Genomic DNA, 21,212 nt, shown 5'->3' with positions numbered 1-21,212 from the left:
AACAAGCCAAAAAATTCAAGGGGCATGATTTGGTAGTGGTAATAGTTCAGGGGAAAAAAATCATGATAAGCCTTATTTTTATCAAACGAACATTTTTTACACAAGCAAAAGATATATAAATATGTATATATACTAGGTAGTAGCAACGTGTAATGCACGTTTGCTTAATTTTAAAGTTGTAAACAATGTCTATAATTTTAATAAAAACTAGTTCACTGTTTTTAAAAAAATATATATATATATAATAGAATGAATTATAGTTCTATAATATATATATAATATTTATATCAATAATCTCTATATATGTGACATCTAAACACAACGTTGACATATATATTTACATGGCTACATGACATATATATAAAATACAATAATATTTAAAAAGAAATTAATAATATAAATAAAATAATAATAATAGAAAAAGTTATAGCATAAAAAGTAGTATACATATGCATCAACTATTTTTAGATTTTAATGTATCTCACAATGTTCTTTGGTGTGAATTTAGTGAAGAAAAATAATTCTAATCACTTGATAAAAACCAAACCATCACACAATTTTTTTAAGATAAAAAAAAATGATATGTATGACTTTATTATTTATAAATATATATGGTTTAATTATTTAAATTATCATAAAATATCTTAAAAATATCATATTTTAATTAATTTTTTTTTGTTTTATTTTATATTTGTTCTAGTTTTTTAATTTGATAGACAACAAAAATATTATATATTATATGTTTAATATAATATTAAGTTTAAATTTTATTTAAGTTATAAAATATATAGTTTTATTATTTTTAAATATTTATTATTGTAAAATAACTTATTTTAATTTATTTAATTATTTATTTATTTAAGTTTAAGTCATGTTTAAATATAAGAATATTCTATAAAATATAAGAAAATTTCATTAAAATTAATGGAAAAAAATAAAAAACTTTTAAAACAAAAAAATTTTCTTTATCTACACTTTTTTATAGAAGAGATCTATATTAGCTAAAATCAACTCATGTGTATTCATTTAATTAGCTTGTAAAATTTGATTCAGATCACTCTCAACTATACAATTATTTAGGTGATGTTTGGTTCAAGTTAATGAAATAAAAATGAATAAATATATTTCATTTTATTTATTTGTTTGGTTGCATTTTAAAGTAATAGAAATAATTTTTTTACCATTTTAGTAGAGTGACTATTCTATTTGAAAATGAGAGTATAAATCATTCCAATAGAAGATTAAATTTTTTTTATCAATAATATTTTTTATTTATATTAATTTTTATTCCATTATACATTCTTATTATTTTTCTCACTCATTTGATCTATTCCTTTTCCCATTGGCCTACTCCTCCATTTTCATTCATTTCAACCAAACCACATCCTAGTATTTAGCCGTGAATATATAATAGTACGGAAATGGCAATTAAATATAGCTATTTTTTCACATTCCCTTATTTAATTACATTGTATCAGCTATTTTTATTGAGTTATATTATATGGCACGTACGATGCTTATAGTATCACATAATAATAGAAGTGTGTGCCGCACAACACAACAAATTAAAGAGTTGTCGCTCAATGTTTTTTAATTTTGCTTATTTAATTGGAAGCTGATATTAATTGCTTTTATATAAATATATATAACATAATAATATATAAGACCTTTTTCAATACATGTATGTACCTGCCAAATTTAACAAAAATAAGTAGATAATAGATAACTTAAGCAAATACTATATTTAGCACAATGCTATTTGAAATTAAAAAATAATGTACATATTGTTAATAATTAATTAGCTTAAAATTGTTTATTTTTAATGAATAAATCAATAAAAAGGTTAAAGAGCTATTATATTTTTTAATATATGATGATACTTATTCATGAATTATTATTATATATTAAAATATTTTTAATGATAATATAGTTGTTGACTCGTTTTTTCGTTAACTCGTCTAACACCCAAAGAATAATATTGAGAAGATTTTTTAGAGCTAAATAAAGTATAAGAATGTGTCTAATGCCCAGAAATAATGAATAATGAGAGTTTTATAGTGGTTCAGCCCAAAAAAGATAATCTATATCCATTTAGTTACTGACATTGATCTTGCAAGCCATGACTTATATTTTGTATTTAGTTTTTAGCTATTTGGCTCCATTGAGAGCTCTCACTGTGAAAAGCTGCCGCCCCTTTTCTCCCTCTTTCTTTTCGGTCCCTACTCCTCTTATTTATATTGATGAGTTAATGTTACATTGAGTAAACTTAAGTTATTGGGTTTGACTCACTAATTAGACAAAGTAAAAAGTTATTGGGCCTTAGGCATGATCTGTGCCAATAAATAGTAACACTCCAAAAATGAGTATACCAATAGTAATTATAAAATATTTAAATATGTATGCATTATGGTACCTGTCAAATTTGATGCATATATATTATATACAAATAACGTGTAATATACGTTTGTTTTGTTTTATTTATAGAATTTATTAATATTTTATTAAATTTGTATCATTGTCATATAAATTTCAAATAAATAAAAAATATTATATATAAAAAAATGACATAAACATATTAATTGAAAAATTAAACAAAAATATTGTTTATGATTTTTTTTTTAAATATATGATAAGATAACTTTTTTAAATATAAATGATAAATTTTTTAATAAAAATTAAGATTATGTATTATATATTATTATAATGATATTTTGTAATATATAAATATATATTAATATAAGTATTAAATATCTAGTTTTGTATTAAATATTATTATAATAATAATATTTTATAATATTTGAATTTATATTAATATAATTATTAAAAAATTAGGATTAATAATATTTTATAGTATTTAAATATATATTAATATATAATTATTAATTATCTAATTTTGTATTATATATTATTATAATAATGATATTTTATAACATTTGAATAAATTTTAATTTATATTAATATAATTATTATATATGTAGTCTTATACTACATATTATTATAATAATGATATTTTATAATATTTTAATTTATATTAATATAATTAATAAATATTTTTTTTAGTAGTTGTAAATGTATATTTCGTTAAATATTTAGAATATTCTATTAAAGTTAACAAAACAAAATGTTAAAATAAAAAATTTTCGTTATTTACATATTTTTTTTTACGTAGAAGATATATTATAATTTGTATTAAATTATCTGATATAACATTTAGCATATGCAAAATTGGATATAATTTGATATAACATAATTTTTTAAATAACTCTAACACAATTACAAGCATGTAATATAAATATATATATATATATATTTTTAAAACTAAATAACGGGCGCAGGGGTAGTAGACTTGTTATTAAATAATTGATATCAATGACCCTTTCCAATTGAGTGAATCAAAACAGCCTACACATTCAAGTTAAACCAAATCCCACTTAAACAAACGAATTTTTTTTTTGAGATAACTATAATATTATGAGTATTGATAAGCTGCATTATTGGTGTTCAACATCACAAGAATGTGACATACTGTTATTGGTACAATGTAATATCGGATCTTACATATTTTAATCTAATAAGTATTATGGAATATCGCACTACTACAAAAAAATTTTTTTAGGACTCGCGGGACGCGAGTCCTCTATTTGAGAGCCTTAAAAACTGAGGTTTTTAGAACTCGCATTGCGAGTCCTGAAAATTTTTATTTTTTATTTTTAAAAAATTAATTGGTGGGTTTTGAATCCGGCGGTGGGGCTCAAGCGACAGTGGCGGCGCCACCATTCAAATGTGGTGGTTCGGAAAACAAACTATTGGGTTTTAAAGCCCAAGAGGCAAGGAGTATGGTGGTGGTGGTGGTTCAGCTCATGGTGGCCGGAATATGCTCGGAAATTTTGGGAAAAACCCATGAATGATCGAACTTCAAGTGCCTCGTTGAGGGCCTTAGGCCATGCATGAGGTCGCCAACTCTGGGGGTCGGGGGTTTCGGGGGACGGCACTTCCATTGGTCCGGCGCGTGGCGGTGGTCGGAGATGGGACGGCAGTCGTTCGGCGTTGGCACTTCGGGAGAGAGGGAGAGAGAGAAGGAACTTTGGGCGAGAGAGAGGGAACCGAGGAGAGAGAGTAAAAAATGGGCCGAGTGATTTTTTTTTGTTTTTTTAATATATAATAATAAAACTTTTGTTAAAAAAATTGGAGGGAATTTGAAATTTTTTAAAATTCAAAATTTTATGATACACATAAGTTTTTAGGGCTCGCAGTGCGAGTTCTAAAAATATTCTTGCGAGTCCTAAAAAGTCCGGGAGGTGTTTGTTTAAAAAAAAACTCAAACTTTTAGGACACGAGTCCTAAAACAAATTCTTTAAAGACTCACAACGCGAGTCCTAAAAAGTCCAGGAGGCTTTTTTAGGACTCGCATTTATGTGAGTGTTCTAAAAATGTGTTTTTGTAGTAGTGTCGTTAACTAACTATGGGGTGTCACCTCATGTAGTATTTGACACCTTAAGTAAGGTGCCAAATAACAATACTCTAATATTATTTTACTGTTTTTGGCGCATTTTCCTTGGAATATGGAAAATTATCATTAATTATGTTTTAAGAATGTAAATTATCTTCATTTCCCAATAGCTTTGGAAGGTTTAACGTCTTAGAATCTCAATTTGTTGATCTTGAAATGTAAGAGCACTTCCAATGGATGATGTAAAATGTCTAATTCTTTATAATATAGAGAAAAAAATTGTTAAATTGTCTTCCAATGAGTGATGTAAAATTATATTTATTTACTTAAATGAATAGTATTTCTCTATATATGTAGTGAAATACTATTCATCAAGCTATACATATTTTATTATTTTTTTATAAACTTTTGTATATATATATGAGTGTAATACTATTATATTTAATTATTTTATTTCTTAAAATGAATAAAATATTTTTTAAAAATATAATATTTAAATGATGTAGAAAAAAATAGAAAAACTGATGTATGGTATAATGTAAAAGTTTGAGGTAAATTACAAAAAAATATGTTTTGGTGGTGTATTTTGTAATACACTTTCTCTATAATATTTAGTTAAAACTCACAAAAACATATTTCATCAGCTCCTTCATACATATATTTATAATAGCTATGCATAAACTCCAATTAATCCATATCTACATTTACATAACATTTATATATCCTTTATATAATATTTTAATATTATTATTTTTTTACAAGTTTTCTCTCTCCCATTTAATTTATATATTTATTATTTCTTTTTTCTTTTTCAATTATTTTATTTTACTTTAATTAATAAAATATGTTTAAAGATATAATATTTAAATGATGTAGAGAAATATATAGAGAAGCTGATGTATGGTATAATGTAAAACTTAGAGGTAAAATAGAAAAATGTGTGTTTTGGGGATATATTTTAAAGGAAGTAGTAGATTATCCATTGAAAGTGCTCTAACAAAGAAAAAAAAATGTTAGATATATATAAATATAAAATAGGTAGACGTAACATTTAATGTACGTTTGCTTAGTTTTAAAGTTGTAAATATTGTCTATAATTTTAAAACTAAGAATTTCCGTTATCTATACACTTTTTATATAGAAGAGATATATTGAAATTTCGTGATTATTTGCTAAGAATTTGCTTGATTCACTTCAAGTTTGTTGTTAAAATAAATAAATTAATAATCTTGTACTCATGATTTTCAATTTTTACTAAACTTTATTTCATTTTTTGGTGTTTTTGTTTAGTTTAATATATATACCTATTTAAAAACGAGTATATATAGTCTAATAACATACGTATATCTATAAGGTTAAATTCTTTTTGAGAAAATAAACGTACTTTAATAGAGGAGAAAATATTATTTTGGTCTGTGTCGAATATTTGATTTGCTTTTAGGATTTGATAAGTGACAATTCAAGTTTTATATTTTACAAAATAGATCAAAATAATACTCTAGATCCGATTCTGATCAAAATATTTTCAAATATAATCTTTCACTCTTAGCTCTTCAACCACATTTTTAACTCATCACATCACCAATGATTCAAATATTGATCTTATAATTGAAAATATTTTGATCAAAATTGAGTCTAGATAACTATTTTGGTATGTTTTGTAAAAAATAAGATCTGAATTGTAATTTAACCAAACATAAGAATCGATTGTGAAAAAATACATGCCACAAGATGATATTTTCTGTTAATAGATTGCTAACAATTCAAATAAAACTTCAAACTTTTTATTTAAAGAGAAAAAACAAAATTTTTATCAGTGCGAAACCTTAATTAGTAGAATTTAGTTAATATTATAATAGAAGAGTACCATAGTTTTTAGCTATGTAGTAAGTGTAAAACTATAAATGCTACATGACAAGTTTTCATCAGTTGCACAGATACACATTTACATTTGATTACACTTATCGACCATTAATTATATAAAGAAAGAAAAGGCACGGAAGTTGAGAAATACAGTATTAAATTATACAGAAAACATTGTGATACTTGGCCTATTCTGTCTTGTTTAGCTTACATATATTATTAATATTAAACCAAAAGATTACCTAAGCAAAAGAATTAGTTGGTTTGGAACAAGAAAGGAACCATACCACGTGCCCATGTGACTGCTTGTAGGGATTGACATGAGAAATCCAAAACAGCTAGACAAACACACAGTCACACGAATTCTCCCACTAAATAAATCCAAAACCTCATCTGTAAAGCTTCTTTCATGGTTCTATTTCTCTCCAATTTATCATAATTGATTCCAAAAGTCTACACAATCTCACTACTCAATGCATAACGTGAATATGTCTCTCTCTCTTCTAAGTACTATTTAGATATTTCATGGATGATAGTGATGATGATGATGATAACCAAGCTAAGTTAAAAGTAGGAAAGAAAAATGAAAGAAAATGATAACTATTTATAGGTATAAGACGAAAAGAATATGTAATGTGGGGATCAAATCAATGGTTCAATATTTATTACCATTTTCACAAGGACCAAACTACAAAATCTGATGATATAATTCGACCAAAATAAATATATATATTTTAAAAAAAATATAGCATAAAAATGTATATTTATATTTTGTATAAAGATTTGTAATAAAAATAAATTTCTTCATAAAATAATGTTAACTAAAGCTCATTCAAATGTCTTCTGAGTTTGGAGACTCATGGCTAATGGGAGTAAGATTGAAGTTACTAGTTAGACTAGAAAAATAAACATTATTTAAAAACAATTTTTTTTAATAAAAAAAAATGGTGAAAGCTATTTATATCCTTCTTCTTAAGCCATATTTGTCTTAAGCCTATAAAATTAGAAAGCTTAAACCAAAAGGTACTTGGTTTACACGCATAGTAATAGCCTTTGAAGAGTTATGACTCAAAATGACACATTCTTACTTCTTTTAATTACAAAAGGGTCTACTCACAGAGAGAAATATGGTAAATAAGGTATGTTGGAAAACCCTAAACAAAGATATTATAGAGTAGACAACATTATTGTCGAGGAAGATGCATAATAAACAATAATTTTCGTACAAAATCCCATAATAGCATACACTTCCAATCTTTTACTATCTATTTTACCTATGACAAAACTATATCACAATTAATAACCATTCTAATTTTATAAAAACAGTTGTGTCCCCATCAAATTGTATGGACTATATGAACTCAATATCATGTTATTGATAAGGCAAAGCTACACCATTACAAAATTTTTCCATTATATTTTCCTTCTTTTTTGAATGCTCAAAAAAAAAAAAAAAAATTCACTAGAAAGTACATTAAAAGGTAGATAGCTATTTCACATTAGAAAAAAAAAAGGGCCCATTTTCACAACTTGTTAATCTCTCCATGTCTCATCCTCCTCATCCTTCTTCTTCTTCATTCAATGCATTGAAAAATAAATAAATATTTATATAAATACATGAAAAAGCAGAAACATGTCAAGTGTAAACCTCTTATATACAATACAGTACTATCCATAACAAGTTTCCAAAACTTTCTCAGTCTTCACTCACTCTCATGAGGTAATGTATTAATTTTGCGTTTGTCAATTAGTCTTTGTCTCTTTCTGCCAGTTTTTTTCCCTTTCTCACAAGCACAACAATGAGTAATATTGTTGAGACCAAAAAAGAAAGAACACAAACGAGGAATACAAACAAAAAGTAGAGCAAAATGTCTGCATCACCCTTACCATCACACCCTCTTCCTCTCAACACTGTATTCATTCATTTTCGTTCTCAACCAAACCAGCCTTTTCCACCATTGAAGTCATCTTACCAAACCCAGCTCTCTTTTCTTTACCTCTAAATATTCGTTCCTCTTCCTCTTAAACACCCTTTTCATATCTATGTAAAACCATATCGCATCTTTTATACTTTAGTCTCTCAGTTTTTTCTTTTGGTGTTTTTCTTCCATCTGGGTTTTTGAGTCAGAGACCAAATGACCCGGCTTTTTCGATCCAAATCTTGTGGTCTGGTGGGGCTGGCCGAGTTCAACACGACCCCTCCGAGTCCTTTCTTCAATTGTACTAACGATGAGGATGACGAAGACGAAGACGACGAAGATATTGATGATGAAGAAGACGAAGAAGAGTTTAAAAAACAGAGTAATGAGGACGAGTCTCCGCGTAATCCGATATCGACACCATTCATAACTCCAGGGTCCAGAGCTAATGGGAATAGCCAAGGTCGACATTATCACCAGAACCAGTTTGCCATACTGGATATTCTGGCAGCGGCGCTGAGAAAGTCGATAGTCACGTGCAGTGTGGAGAGAGAAGACGTGTCTTCGTCCTTGGATATCAGCTGGCCGACTGAGGTGAGGCATGTCTCGCACGTGACCTTCGATAGGTTCAACGGGTTTTTGGGTTTGCCCACTGAACTCGAGCCAGAAGTCCCCAGAAGGGTCCCTAGCGCCAGGTGAGCCTCTTTCTTCTTACAATTTGGTCGACCGTGAGTTGTATCAAATTTCGGTTTAGCGTGAACGAAATTGGCTAATGTTTGGTGTTTAGAGTTTTGGGTTGGAAATTACTGGTCTTAATGCTTCACTATTCCAGCAATGGAAAACATGCTAAATCAGGCACATACAGCTTTTTCAAAATTTGGTATCCTTGAGAGTTAAAACACTCATTTTTGTGCTCTTCAACGAAAAATGAACACGGGTGAAATTTCTCTCATTAGTCCATTCTACCTTTTGTCATCGGTAATCCCAATTGTCCTCTTTCCTGGAAATTAGTTTAGTGTGAATGAATTTGCAAATTGGGTGATTGGATTTTGGATTACTGGCGTGAATGTGTAGTTTCTCCTTAGTCGAATAAAGAATTAGAATTGCTAAAGCGGCCAGCTTCTTCAAATTTAGTTTTCAGAATATCATTCGACACCAAATAGTCGAGTTTTCTCCCCCATTCTAATGCTTGTCATGAATAGTACGATTATGGGTCTTTGTTGGCATTTTCCGTCTCTTTTTTTCCTGAGCTTGGCAGAATGGGTTTCTTTCTCGAGATTCGCTTTTGCTTTTGGGTTTCAGCTACTTTCCACTGTTATAAAATCTTGTCAACTTTTTTAATTTATTGTATTGATCAAAATCGCCCCCCCGGCCCAGCAAATTTCTTTCTACTGTTAGGCTGATATATAGTGTCCAAGTCATTAGAATTTGAGAATCCTATGGTGAATAGTCAAACTTTTGAATCAATTCAGCATTGGCACTATTTATTGCGTAGCAGATAAAACTAAGGAACTTTTTTTCATCACCTTCAAATGCCCAAGTACCCTTCAAACTGTGAACAACTGTGAACAAGACAACTGTTCTAACAGCAGTATTTCAGATATGAAATTGCATTGGCATATTTGTGAGCATATCTCATCGGTCAGTTCATCTGTGATTCCCTTTGGATCTGGATTGTCTTTAGTAATCCATGTTATTGTTTTCTGATTGGGGCTGGGTAGGAATGTCAGTTTAATATTGAAAAGTTTTTGCATAAAACCAGATGATTAGTGAAAAAAGGAAGGAAAAAAATAATGAAGAAGAAGAATTACAAGATGATGATGAAGAATTAAAATGATAGGTTCCTTAAACAATGAAACTTTTTATGGTATGTCATCTAAGTTTTGTTTGTGTAAGATGTGATAAAGAATGAGAAGGATAGTCTTCAATGAATGAATCTTTACTGTGAGTTTTGACTGAGATTGTGTCCATGAGATGTGTTGCATAAGGAATGAATTTGAACTTTCATAGTAAATCTATTTATTTAGTTCATGTAAGCACATTGTTGAATGTTGTGGTGACTAAGATTGTAAGCATAGATTTTGCTAGAATTAAATGTATGGGTGTGTTTATTTCTAAGACTCCAAGAGAGCTAAAGTTTATGTATTCATCATCAGTGTAAGCGTATTTGGGGTGTCCCCCAAGTCAATGCAATGTACCTACGATGGCAGAGGAAACAGTGTCCCAACAATTCTTCTAATGATGCAAAAGAGATTGTATGCCGGAGGAGGACTTCAAGTAAGTTACAGTACGATCTAAATTTATTGCTTCATCTAATGCTTCTTATTAATAAATAAAAGTAGAAGCTGTTATTTGTTCCCACTGTGGTTCAAGGCAGAAGGGATTTTTCGGATAGCTGGCGAAAATAGCCAGGAAGAGCTAGTCCGGGACAAATTGAACAAGGGTGTAGTGCCACATGGTATTGAAGTTCATTGCTTAGCGGGTTTGATTAAGGTAGAACATTTATGATTTTCTTCAAAATGTAAGTTTCTGTTAATTACATGGTTTTTAGAGCTGCGAGAAGTGTGACTACCTTATTCTCCCAATCCCTTTTTATGTTTGTCTATTATGGTAGAGCATCTTAAATCATCTTCAAACTCTTGAAAGCCAAAAGCTATTTTCCTTTATGACACTCTTTCAGTTTACCTTCATCCATGTAAAAGTCATTTGTTAATATTGAGTAAGATAAGACCAGAAGATTGGTATCTCAGAATCATTTGGATTAGACTAAAGAATTTCCTACTCAATCCATATTCTAAATCCTCGTATCATTTAACCTTTTTTTTGTTTGCATTACCTAATAACAATAGAATATTTTCTGCTAATATTCTGGTTTTAATTTCCATCATTTGTTTTTTCTTTTCTTGCAGGCATGGTTTAGGGAACTCCCCACAGGAGTACTTGATTCGCTCACACCAGAACAGGTTGTACACTGCAACACAGAAGATGAATGTACCAAGCTTGTGAAGCAACTGCCTTCGACTGAAGCTTCGTTGCTCGATTGGGCCATCAATTTGATGACAGATGTTGTTGAACATGAAAAGTACAACAAAATGAATGCACGAAACATTGCCATGATTTTCGCGCCTAACATGACTCAGGTTTGTTAGAACTTGTAAACTTTCATTTTTGAGATACACATTTTTTGATCAGTTTATTAATTGAAGGATCAAAACTGGTGCATATACTGCCTACAAAGTGTGAATTGACTTGATTTGGCTGACTCTTGACTATCTACAATTAATCAGTAACATTATATTGCTCACTTGATAGATATAGTATTAGCTAAAATCTATTGTTTTTATTCAAATTTCAAATATGAAAGAGCCATCTTTAAATTGAAACACATTGGACTAACCAAGTAGTTGCTGCTGCAGATGGCAGATCCGCTGACTGCTTTAATTCATGCTGTGCAAGTCATGAACTTCCTCAAGACACTGATTTTAAAGACCCTGAGAGAGAGGGAGGAGGAATCACCAACAAAGTCTCGGTTTCCAGGCCTCTCTTCTTCAAATACAAACAAGAGTGAAGCCACTGAGCAAAGCTCGGATACTAGTGCAGTCAAGCAAGCCGAGCATGATACTCCACCGAGAGCTTCCACTTCTAGCATCCTAGAATCCAACATTGATGAGAAGCTTTGGGGTTCTCTGCCAAAAAGTGATGAAGAAGACAATTCTAGATCGCAATCAGAGAGCAACAGAACACCTGAAGTGTGTGGAATGAGGGAAAGCGAATGTAAAGACGGATATGAGAGTGGAGACTGGCTAAGATTGAGAAAAGGAGTAAGGAAGCTTTGCAGGCACCCTGTGTTTCAGTTGAACAAGCTTGCAAAGAAGACTGCAACACTTGAGATTGTAAATACTAACACTAGGGAACGACGCAGAGAAGCTTGGGCCTAGAGAGGCGACGCCAACAACAATTCCATCGTTGTTCATTAATACAACGTTGAGTCTTTTTCTTTTGGTTGAGATTTGTTATAGCTGTAGATGTCAGTGTTTGGTTTGCAAGTTCAGTCTGGTTAATGGTGTTAAACCTGTTTGAAAAGCACTAACTAGAATAGAGCTCTTAGTGAAAATGAGTATATACATAGAGCGAATGTGTGTGTGTGTTGGACTCTTTAAGCTACAACTTTGATGATTGCATGAACAACTTTCCCCGTTTGATGATGATTTTATATATTTGCACTTAGTTCTCATTTAAGTAGAGTCACTTACAAACTTAATTGGAACACAACTATAACCATAAAATCACATTATTATTCTCTTAACTCATTGAGTAATAAAATTATAATTAAAATTCTTATACTTGTACTCAATTGAGTAGGATAATAATCCAAACCCCTAATTATGTGTTTCCATTTCTCAGCCTTTTTTTTAAGAAAATAAAAAATAGATAACTTGTTAATTTATCCCATTAGTAATAATGTTTGGCAGCACACATAAAAGATTCATGGATCAAACATGTTTATATCTTTAATCTGTTAATCTTGATCAAAATTGCAAGGTTAGTGATTCAAAAAAATATATTTTCTTTAATTTTTTCAGGAATGCAATGTATTTTAGAGAAAAAAAAATGTCTTATCATATCGAACTCAAAAATATTATATTGACTTATGATGCTTCTTCGTGTATATAGGGACTTGAATCTACCACAATTGACAGAAGAGATCAAGCCCAAAAGGCTTGAAGTCCATGTGAATTAATTTGTATTTCAAAATTTAAGAAACAGAGGAAAGAAAAACTCAAAGTCTGTGTATATCTAATCTCTCCCATGATGAAAAAAAATACAAATACAAAAGGATGCATAGTTTTCTAAAAGAGTGTTTTCCTTTTATAGACTTTTTATTGTAAATATTGTATTGACTCTTTCAAATGTTATATAGGACTAGTTAGTTTGATAAAGATAGCTTTAAACTTTAGCTTATGAGAATCCATAATTATTTATATATTTTCTTTATCATTATATAGAATATTTAAAATATATATATATAAAATTGATTAAAAATAATTTCTTTTCATAACTTATATTTATAAAATATTTAAAGTGTTGTTTGTTTTAGTAAATTTATATTTACACAACACTTTAATTATAAAATTTATCATATACTATAATATCTTTTTTGCAACTCAGAACACTTTAAATTAAATTATAATATATAAAATACACAACAAAACTTTAGTCATTTTTTCGTACCACTCAATTAAGGTTGATTATTGCATGAGTTAATGTTCTACCAAACTTGCCCATATCCATTTTAAATCACTATTCTTCTTTTTTTTTTAAAGGGTTTATGCATTTTTAGACCCTGTGTTTTGGCTCATTACTTGTTTGGATCTTGTGTTTTGATAAATTATTTTTTGGACCCTGTATTTTCTAAAATAGTTCAAATAGACCCCTAAATCCGATTTTGATCAAAGTTTTTTGAACTAAAATCATAAATAATTCATCAAACTAACAACTCAGAACAAAAATACAGTCATTCTGCCTAAGAATTGTGTTGTTATATTCATCAAAATCATATTTAATGGCCTATTTGAAACATTTTACAAAACACAAGGTCCAAAAAATAATTTGTCAAAACACAGGATCCAAACAAATAATGAGTAAAAACACAAGGTTTAAAAATGTATAAACTCTTTTTTAAATATGATTAACAAGTATCCCCAACAAAAAATTTCTTCCTCCAACATAAAATATTTTATTCTCTTCATAAATTTATTTTAGCAACTAATATTCATTATATCACTTTCTTTACCCAATCTATTATATTTATTGTTTTAATCTTATAAGAGCTCAAAATACAATTCGTTTTTTAAGGGCTCAAAATGTTATTCGTTTTAAAAAAAAGCTTTGCCATTCGTTATTCTAAAAGATGGGGTAAGGGAAATTGCATAAGTTGAATTAAAAGACATAAAATTATATATTTTAGTGTTTTGGCTTAATGAATATTTAATAATAAATTATAAAAATAAGTAAATATATATATATTATGGATGCCAATAGAACTCTTTTATATTTCTCTAAAACGTGAAAAGAGTGTAGGATTAAAGTGTCCTTAAAATACAGAAGGAATATTTAAATATTTTACAAGGAATATTTTATTTCACTTTTGTTGTTTTTCTTTTCCACTAATTTAAATATTAATTATTATTATTATTATTTTTGTGCTAGCAATAGTTGAAACTTAGAGGATTTCACCTAATATTCGATATCTTCTCCATTTTCTTCTTCTATACGGTACATAAGTTATTATTATTATGGTTGTTGTTTTCAAACTTTTCTGCTTTTTTTTTTTTTTTCTTTCATTCAATTTTACGTTTTGGCTTACATTTGGAGCAAAAATGAAGATTTTAGACATGTTTGCTGGAGGTTTAGTCAAAGTGGAGGTCAATAACTAGGCAAATTTTTTCTTTGTTTTACATATACATTTTTCAAATTTAAAGCTTCATTCTAAGGAATTTTCAATAACTAGGCAAATCATGTTTTAAATGTTTGTAGGTTGAAAAATGTGGAAAATAATATTGGATTTTGACGGGCTCCAATTGGGCCGAATTGGCCCAACTAGAGATTGAAGATGAATGAAAAACTCAGATTGGTTGATGTTTTTTTTGCTTAGTTGCTGTTTATAGTAATATTTTTAGTAGATGTTGTTAATATGCAGTCGATTTTGGTTGAATTTTTTTTTATTTGGTAAACACCAACTCTTTACTAAAAAATTGAAAGCATCAAAGACATCAACTAAGTAGACAAAATTATAATTTTGAAAAACACGAGTAGTTAAAGCTCAACAAGCATAAGATCGGAGTAAAAGATTAATGCAATTAGCATTAAATGTTTTAAGTAGTGTGAATTGAGACAATCACTTAAATAGAAAAAATTAGTTATGAGAGTAATGACTCATATAAGTACTTAGATTTAAATATTTGTTAGTATAAATTAAGTAATTAAATAAATCTCTGAGTAAAAAGAATGTGAACAACTTCAATTTCCCTATAAATAAAGAAGGTTGCGAGAGCATAAAGGAACTTTACATAAACAAAACTATAAACATTGCACCTTATATTAATTCTTTGACTTGCTTTTTTTTAATCTAAACCAAATTGTGTGACAATCTCTCTATTCTTGGTTAAACGAGATTTATCGTCAACAGAAGTAAAAGTTGATTATTTTAAATACATCCAAACTATATAATATATCACTTATATATTAATTAAAAATATCATTTTTTTAGAAATAATTTTTAAAATTTTATTTTTTACAAGTATACAAATTTAATATTTTTATTTTTACCAATGGTTTTGAATCTAATATATATGATAGAAATTTCAATTTAAATTATTTATATTTATAATTGTTTTTATTTTGGTTGAAAAAAAATTATTTGTTTTTCCCCTTAAAAATTATTTTTTTAATTGAGTGTGCTAAAGATATTTTTAATTTAAAAAAAATTGTAGAGAGGTAGTTTTTTATATTTTTTTTTGCTAATGGATAATTTTGTTTAGGATGTGTGTGAAAATATATTTTAAAAATTTGATGAGTAATGAGAAAAATAATAACCCTTCAGTTCAAGGTATTTTAATAGTAAATATGTGATGTGGACAATATAATGATATAATATCAAAATTATTAAAGAACACGTACAAACTTGTAATTGGTTTTGGCTATTAATTTTTAGTTTTAACATATTTTCTTCAATAGCATATATATTTTAATTAATATGGGTAGATATTGGCATCAAATATACATGCATAATGCATTATTTATATATAATTTATTATCTTATTATTTGTGTCTTTTTCTTCTTTTTTCACCACCACTAGTTTCTTTTTGCAATTAAAAAAATTATTTATTCTTAGAATAATAATAATAATAATAATAATAATAATAATATTAATAATAATAAAAAGTAACGAAAGCACTGTGAAAAGGACGAGACATTAATTATTTGTTACTTTTAAATTAAGTATAATATATTTGAAGATTCAATCATAAGAAAGGTGATAAAATTGAGTAATACTGTTGTTAGACTTCATTTTATAATGCAATAAAGTAAAGTGAAATTTTTTGCCCAAACAATGAAAAGATACGGTCACCATGCATGCAGTAGTCGATCACATAATTTATTCATAAAAAACAAAAAATAAAAAACTTTCCATATTTTGTTTATAGTTTAAGGAAGGATCATTTTTAATCTTATTAAATAATAGTTGCTTGTAATTTCTAACCTTCCACCACTAGCTATCCTTAAAAGAATGGAATAAATAATTAATTGTACAAAATCTTGCTACAAATCTATCTATAGCATCAATTATAAGAACAATTAATTATTTTTTGTTTTGTTTGATCTAAATAATTTTTTTTTTGTCGTCTACTCGTAATATGCATGGTATATATATATATATTTATACTAGGTAGAAACAACGTATAATGCAAGTTTACTTAGTTTTAAAGTTGTAAACATTGTCTATAATTTTAATAAAAACTAATTCACTGTTATTTAAATATATATATCTAAACACAATGTATAAGTGTGTATATATATATAAAGAACATATATATAAAATACAATAATATTTTAAAAAATTAATAATAAAAATAAAATAAGAATAGAAAAAAATCATAGTATAGACAGTAGTTTACATGCATAAATTATTTTTAGTTTCTAATGTATCTCACAATGTCCTTTGGTGAATTTGATGAAGAAAAAGAGCTTCAATCACTTGATAAAAAACAAACTATCACACAAACTTATAAGATAAAAAAAATGATATGTATACCTTTATTATTTTTAAATTAATATGATTTAATTATTTAAATTATCATAAAATATATTAAAAATATCATATTTTAATTAATTTATTTTTGTTTAAATTTATGTTTGTTTTAGTTTTTGAATTTGGCACTGACAACAAAATATAATATATATTATATGTTTAATATAATATTAAGTTTAAGTTTAATTAAATTTTATTTAAGTTATAAAATATATGGTTTTATTATTTTTAAATAGTTAGCATTGTAAAATATATCAAAAATATCTTATTTTAATTTGTTTAATTATTTATTTATTTAATTTTATTTAAGTTTAAGTTATGTTTACAATCTACCATTAAATATAAGAATATTCTGTTAAATATAAAAATATTCCGTTAAACTTAACAGAAAAATAAAATAAAAAACCATTAAAACAAAAAAAATTCGTTATGTACGCACTTTTTATATAGAAGAGATATAAGTCTAAAGAACAATAATAATAATTTTGTCAAAAAAAAAAAAAAGAGAGCAATAATAAGAATAAGAATAAAATGACGCCACACATAACTATATGAGGTCGTTTGGTATGCAGGAATCTAGATACGAGAATGAGAATCTGAACACTTTCCCATGTTTGGTAATGAGTTTGAGTTTTTCTAAATTAGGAATTTGTACTCCAGGGGTTTTAACTTGTCCTGATTTTAGGTTCAAGTGAAACCAATCTGACAAGTGGTTTTCAGATACCCAGAAATGTGAAACACTTCAAAATTATTATTATTATTTTAAAAAAAATCTTAAACCAATAATTTTTTAGTAAATGACTTATTTTATTTTTGAAGCTTATAATATAAAAACAAATATACATATATCAAACTATAAAATGATAAATAATATTTGTTTATTTAAAGAAATTGATTTGTAAAGCATTTATATCATTACTTTAGTTTAAAATATCAAATGAAATGTTATTAAAAATAAAATAAGGAAATTTTTGTAATTTTAAAAATTATACTTGATTCTAGTATTCAATATTTGTATTTTTTTAATTTTGTTAAAAATATTTCATGAGTAAAATTGTTTATAAATTATTTTGATGAAATATATTATTATATTAATTTTATGAAAATATGAAAACTTAACAGATTCCTATGCACAACAAAACACAGAAAGTTGTTGACGCGGTTCTTCGCCAACAGATAATTATATGAATAAATAGGATGTATTAGTGCTAATTGGTGAACCGTAATATGAAAATAGTTTAATTCTAGACTTGAGAAATTAATAATATGGGAAGGTGGTCACTCCTTTCTTTTTAGGTGGTTCGAAGGTTAAAATCCCTCTAGTCCACCGGTCGATATTATTGATATCTCTTGGTTAATCCTTACAAAGTACTTATTTACAAAAAATAAGCCAACCCCTCGCAATGCCCAAGGTCTTGGTATTTATAGGGAGAGGGCACTTGGGTTGGCAAGGGGGTCATCCCGTGACCTCTTTACCCTTCACGTCATCTCTGTGACACTGATGATTAATTCCTAAAACTTGACAGTGAAGTGTGGTCTAATCAATAGGTAAGGAGGGATAATGGGCCGCATGGCCCAAACCAGGCGTGGGATGTTTGAATACGCACGTTTATACCGCATGTCCGATAATTCAGGAATGGAATAGACACGTGATGTCTGATATATGCACGTTTACATTGCGTGGTTGTCTTTACAAGGATTCGGGTGTCAGATCTATGCCGTATCACGAGCTTGATGTAACTCCAGCTCATGATATTCATACCACTGACCCACTGCCTTCGAGTAAACTGCTAACTCCCTAATTAGCTCGGGCTGGACAAGTGGAAACCCGTAACAACAGCTCTGGGTGGATGATATACACGTGGCAGATCGAATTAGGCCATTTTCCAGCTCGCCACTAGCTCGCAGATATTTAGGGCGTACATTTGCCCCCCAAGCCCCTGCTCGTGACTCAGGACGTCATCTATGACCTTCACAGCGGGGGTTTTTAAGTTTCCTTTTCGACTCTTCATGTCTTGTCCACTGCGCAGGTATCGGACACGTGGAGTGCCGTGGTTGGCGACTGTTCGGCTTCTGAGAATTGCATTAAATGGCCTAGCCTATCTTCGGCCGTCGTTTCACCTCTCGAGTTATGACCCTCGTATCTCGCATTAATGCGATCGAACGGTCCTCGTTCCTTTGTCTCTTACGTATATATAAGGCTGGCCACCTTCCGCATTAGCCACTCTTTATTTGAAACTTTTTCCTCATCTTCTCTCATTTTTAACCTCAGAAGTCTTTCTTCTTCCGGTTATCACCCCAAAGATCCCTACGCTCTTGCCACAAGAGTTTCTTTGCGAATCCAGTTCTAAAGGCTCCACCAGGATTCCGATTCCTACGCTCTTTGCGACTTTCACACGACAAAAACACTGTAAGTCCTCCGTCTGTTGCACATTTTGATATTTCCGTTTCTTTGTTAGGTAAACTTTTGTCTTAGTCGCACACTGTAGGTTGTTTTTGGCTGGTGTTTTGATCCTAGGAGTATCAATCATATGAGAACATGTCTAGGAAAGTGATGTATAGGACAAGATAATTTCTGGGTAACTTTTCTGGGTAGCTTTTCTGGGAATGCCTGTTTGGAGAGGGGAAGGCGAGAGGTTTCTGGGGTTCAAAACCGGGTAGCTTAGGGGTCACGCTTCCTAGGAGGTTTTGCTTTTTGAAACTTTCCCTCCAAGGTAAGCATTATCCTGACCCTCCTGACACACAGATCCCGAGCAATCGGGGATCCGTTGGAAACATGGGCGCGTGATCGTGGTAACACATGGATTCACACACCACGAGCTGAGGTTACCTCAGCCCGTGTGAGAAATTCACTCCGAAGATTTGCTCGCACCAACGGAAATGCCTCCAACGCTGCTCCGGTGAACAAGGAAGCCCCTCCGGTTCGCAGAAGGGGAGTGTGTGCTGCTGCCAGCCGCAATGCACCGCCGACGCCGCCACCGGTTGACAACACTGCGGAAATCGCCAGACTGCGACAACAAGTTGAGGAGTTATTGCAGCAGCAACGACAACAGACTCAGCCTCCGCCGCAACCGTAGCCGCATCAAATGGCCTCAGCACCCCAACAAGTTGGTCCATATGGGGGATGCCCAGTGGCAAACTATGAGCCATATCCAGTTTAGCACATGGAGACAGTTTATGAGAGGTTTTGTAAAAAACACGCTCTGAACTTTGAAGGTACTACAGACCCCTTCGAGGTAGAAGAGTGGCTAAGAAACGTGGAGCCAATCTTGACACACATGAATCTAGGCAACGCAGACTACATATCCTGCGTTTCATCTCTGCTCAAGAAGGATGCCATGATATGGTGGGACTTAGTCCAGCAGACGCATGATGTTGCCACTATGACTTGGACCCGATTTGTGGAGGTGTTCCACAAAAAGTACTATAATTCGGCTGTCATCGCTTCAAGAGTCGAGGAGTTCTCTGGCCTAAAGCAAGTGAGTTTATCAGTGGCTGAGTATGCGACCGATTAGTTAAGTTCGCAACAAAAATGGTTCCAATTGACTATCTGAGGGTGTCTAAGTTCGTTAGAGGAATTTGATTGAAGATCGAGCTAGGGGTTAAGCTAGCAACCACAGGAAATACTACCTATGCCGATGTTCTAGAGACGGCAATAGAAGTAGAAAGGCTGCAGGCTAATGTTAGTAAAGAAGAAGCCAGTAAGTCTGAGCCTAGACAGCAGAGTCAACCTCAGACTAGTCGGAACAACAACCATAATAACAACAGCAATTCGTCTAGCAACAACATTAACGGTCAGAAAAGAAGGCATCCTGACAATAAGCAGTCCGATAGCGATAAAAGGGCACGGACAAACAATGGAAGCAGTAGGTCGGGTTATGTAGAGTACCCACAGTGTACTAAGTGCCAGAAGAAACATCCTGGTGAATGCCAGGCAAACACCAAAGGATGTTACAACTGTGGTCAAGAAGGACACCGAAAGAAAGAATGTCCTCAGCTCAAGACAGAAGGGAAAAAGGAAGATAAGATGGTTCCTGCCAGGGATTTTGCCTTAACCCAAGGAAAGGCTGATGCCAGCAATAAGGTGGTCACAGGTCAGGTTTCTATCCTCAATAATATATGTTATGTATTATTTGATTCAGGAGCCACTCATTCGTATATCTCATT

The 21,212-nt window shown here is 29.9% G+C and overlaps 1 protein-coding gene across 1 annotated transcript; it reads left to right on the top strand.

The window, feature by feature from the left end:
* The first annotated feature begins 7,979 nt into the window (after positions 1 to 7,979).
* LOC133797438 (rho GTPase-activating protein 5) lies at positions 7,980 to 12,466 on the top strand. Its single transcript, XM_062235333.1, has 5 exons — positions 7,980 to 8,927; positions 10,389 to 10,509; positions 10,606 to 10,725; positions 11,142 to 11,372; positions 11,649 to 12,466. Exons 1-5 carry the CDS (start codon positions 8,449 to 8,451, stop codon positions 12,168 to 12,170), a joined length of 1,473 nt encoding a protein of 490 aa, XP_062091317.1. The 5' UTR covers positions 7,980 to 8,448; the 3' UTR covers positions 12,171 to 12,466.
* The last annotated feature ends 8,746 nt before the right edge of the window (positions 12,467 to 21,212 follow it).

Source organism: Humulus lupulus, chromosome 8 (genome assembly GCF_963169125.1).
Source record: "Humulus lupulus chromosome 8, drHumLupu1.1, whole genome shotgun sequence".
Taxonomy (NCBI): Eukaryota; Viridiplantae; Streptophyta; class Magnoliopsida; order Rosales; family Cannabaceae; genus Humulus; species Humulus lupulus.
The sequence above is the reverse complement of the archived record's forward strand: the minus strand, read 5'-3'. Positions and strand labels throughout refer to the sequence as shown.

Coding starts and splice junctions, on each gene's coding strand:
- LOC133797438 (XM_062235333.1), top strand. CDS start 8,449: ATGACCCGGCTTTTTCGATCCAAATCTTGTGGTCTGGTGGGGCTGGCC. Junction 8,928..10,388: donor AGAAGGGTCCCTAGCGCCAG/GTGAGCCTCTTT, acceptor ATTCATCATCAG/TGTAAGCGTATTTGGGGTGT. Junction 11,373..11,648: donor TCGCGCCTAACATGACTCAG/GTTTGTTAGAAC, acceptor TTGCTGCTGCAG/ATGGCAGATCCGCTGACTGC.